The sequence below is a fragment of the Frankliniella occidentalis genome, unplaced genomic scaffold, assembly GCF_000697945.3.
Source record: "Frankliniella occidentalis isolate FOCC.00 unplaced genomic scaffold, Focc_3.1 Scaffold264, whole genome shotgun sequence".
Classification (NCBI taxonomy): Eukaryota; Metazoa; Arthropoda; class Insecta; order Thysanoptera; family Thripidae; genus Frankliniella; species Frankliniella occidentalis.
The window spans coordinates 210,146-211,621 of NW_026267390.1; the positions used below are offsets into that span (position 1 = coordinate 210,146).

The 1,476-nt window shown below is 39.0% G+C and overlaps 1 protein-coding gene across 1 annotated transcript in view; it reads right to left on the reverse strand.

Annotated features, from left to right (window-relative positions):
* Window positions 1-228: 228 nt before the first annotated feature.
* Window positions 229-1,476, reverse strand: part of LOC113214693 (uncharacterized) — a 3,478-nt gene continuing 2,230 nt past the window's right edge. The window contains exons 2-5 of the mRNA XM_052273305.1: window positions 1,266-1,403; window positions 917-1,186; window positions 582-715; window positions 229-288 (exon numbers count right to left, since the gene is read on the reverse strand). Of these exons, the coding sequence (XP_052129265.1) occupies window positions 229-288; window positions 582-715; window positions 917-1,186; window positions 1,266-1,403 (602 nt within the window). The remainder of the gene's footprint in view (window positions 289-581; window positions 716-916; window positions 1,187-1,265; window positions 1,404-1,476) is intronic.

Here is a 1,476-nt window from a genome sequence, read left to right on the forward strand (position 1 = left end):
TTGCCTTTTACTCTTCATTAAAGCTGGAACACATGCCTGGAAGAGGTGTATAATTTGTACACTAATGCTGGAAGGTTTTCATTTTGCAACTGGATTCTCAGGGCGGCTATGCTGTTTACTGGTAAGTTGTGCCAAGTGAGGCTGTTTATTCAGAGTGAAGAGAAACACTGCAAGTTGTGCTACTTAGTAATCGAAGCTAGTTACACACAGAAACCACGTCATTCAAAATTAAAGAGTAATTTTGTCTGGGCATCCTTTAGTCTCAACCACTTTAGAAATAAATTCAAACTGTTGGTAGAATGTCGTATAATTTGACAAGAGATACAAATACAAAATACAAAATATGTACAATATTTCTTAGAAATTGTGACTCAAACCAAATTGGAGCAACTCTACAGCATCTCTTACAATAAGACGCAGTCAAACAATTAAGTATAATACAATACTCTGATACAATCAATAAAATAAATTCATCCTACTGAGTTAATTTAAAAACGAATAATGAGCAACGAATAATGAGCAATCAATCACCCAAAAAAAGGCACAGTTTTTTCAAAGTTTGAGCCACAATACGGGCAAACCTTTAAAGTTCTATACTTTTGGTTCGACGTCTGAACCCACTGCTCCAAACAATGCACATGAAAAAGATGACCACATTCAGTGAGGCAAAGTGCACTGTCATCATCTGGGTCCTTACAAATATGGCATTCTAATCCTGTAAAAGAGAAATAGGCATGTTAAGACAAATATCCTTCATTTTTACAATAACTTTTGACGATTTGTTATCACTAAAGCTTCTAGGAATTACTTTGCACTTCAAGTGGAAAGGAATTTCTAGAGGTTTTAGTGATGACAAGTGAACCCAGACCAATATTTCTGAATTGACATTGTCAATTGGAAGGAGATGAGTGCATACCTTTCTTTGGAGAAGCAGCCTTAGTTGGCTTGTTCTTACTCCCCTTGGGACGACCCTTGCTGCGCTTTGGTAAGCTTCCAGTCGATATGGTTGCTTCCCGCCAATTACTTCCTAGACGGGGTCGTTTGATCTGGTCTTTGACAAGGGGATTGTCCTCATCAGATGAATCAGAGTCCAATAAAGCACAAGCAGCATCCTGCTTCAGTGTCTTCCGATTCTTACTTCCCTTTGGCCGCCCTCTCTGTCGACGTGGTTTCTCATCCACAGTACCTATGAACAAAGCTGAATTAGTTAAGTACTTGTGATGCTGCTACTGCTTACTCTAATGGAATTGATTCCCTGACAGTACCTCTATGAGTAGAGGTGGAGGAGAGTAGTTCACGCCAGTTTCCTCCTACTTTAGACCTCGCGTTGCTCTGTGATTGTGGTGGAAGCTGATTTTCCTTGTCATCGTCATCAGACGATATGACCAAAAAATCTCGATCACCTGAACAAGTTAAAAGCAAACAGTGTAAAGTTGTCAAATAAAGAAAATCTTAGATGGTCACATAAACCAGTCT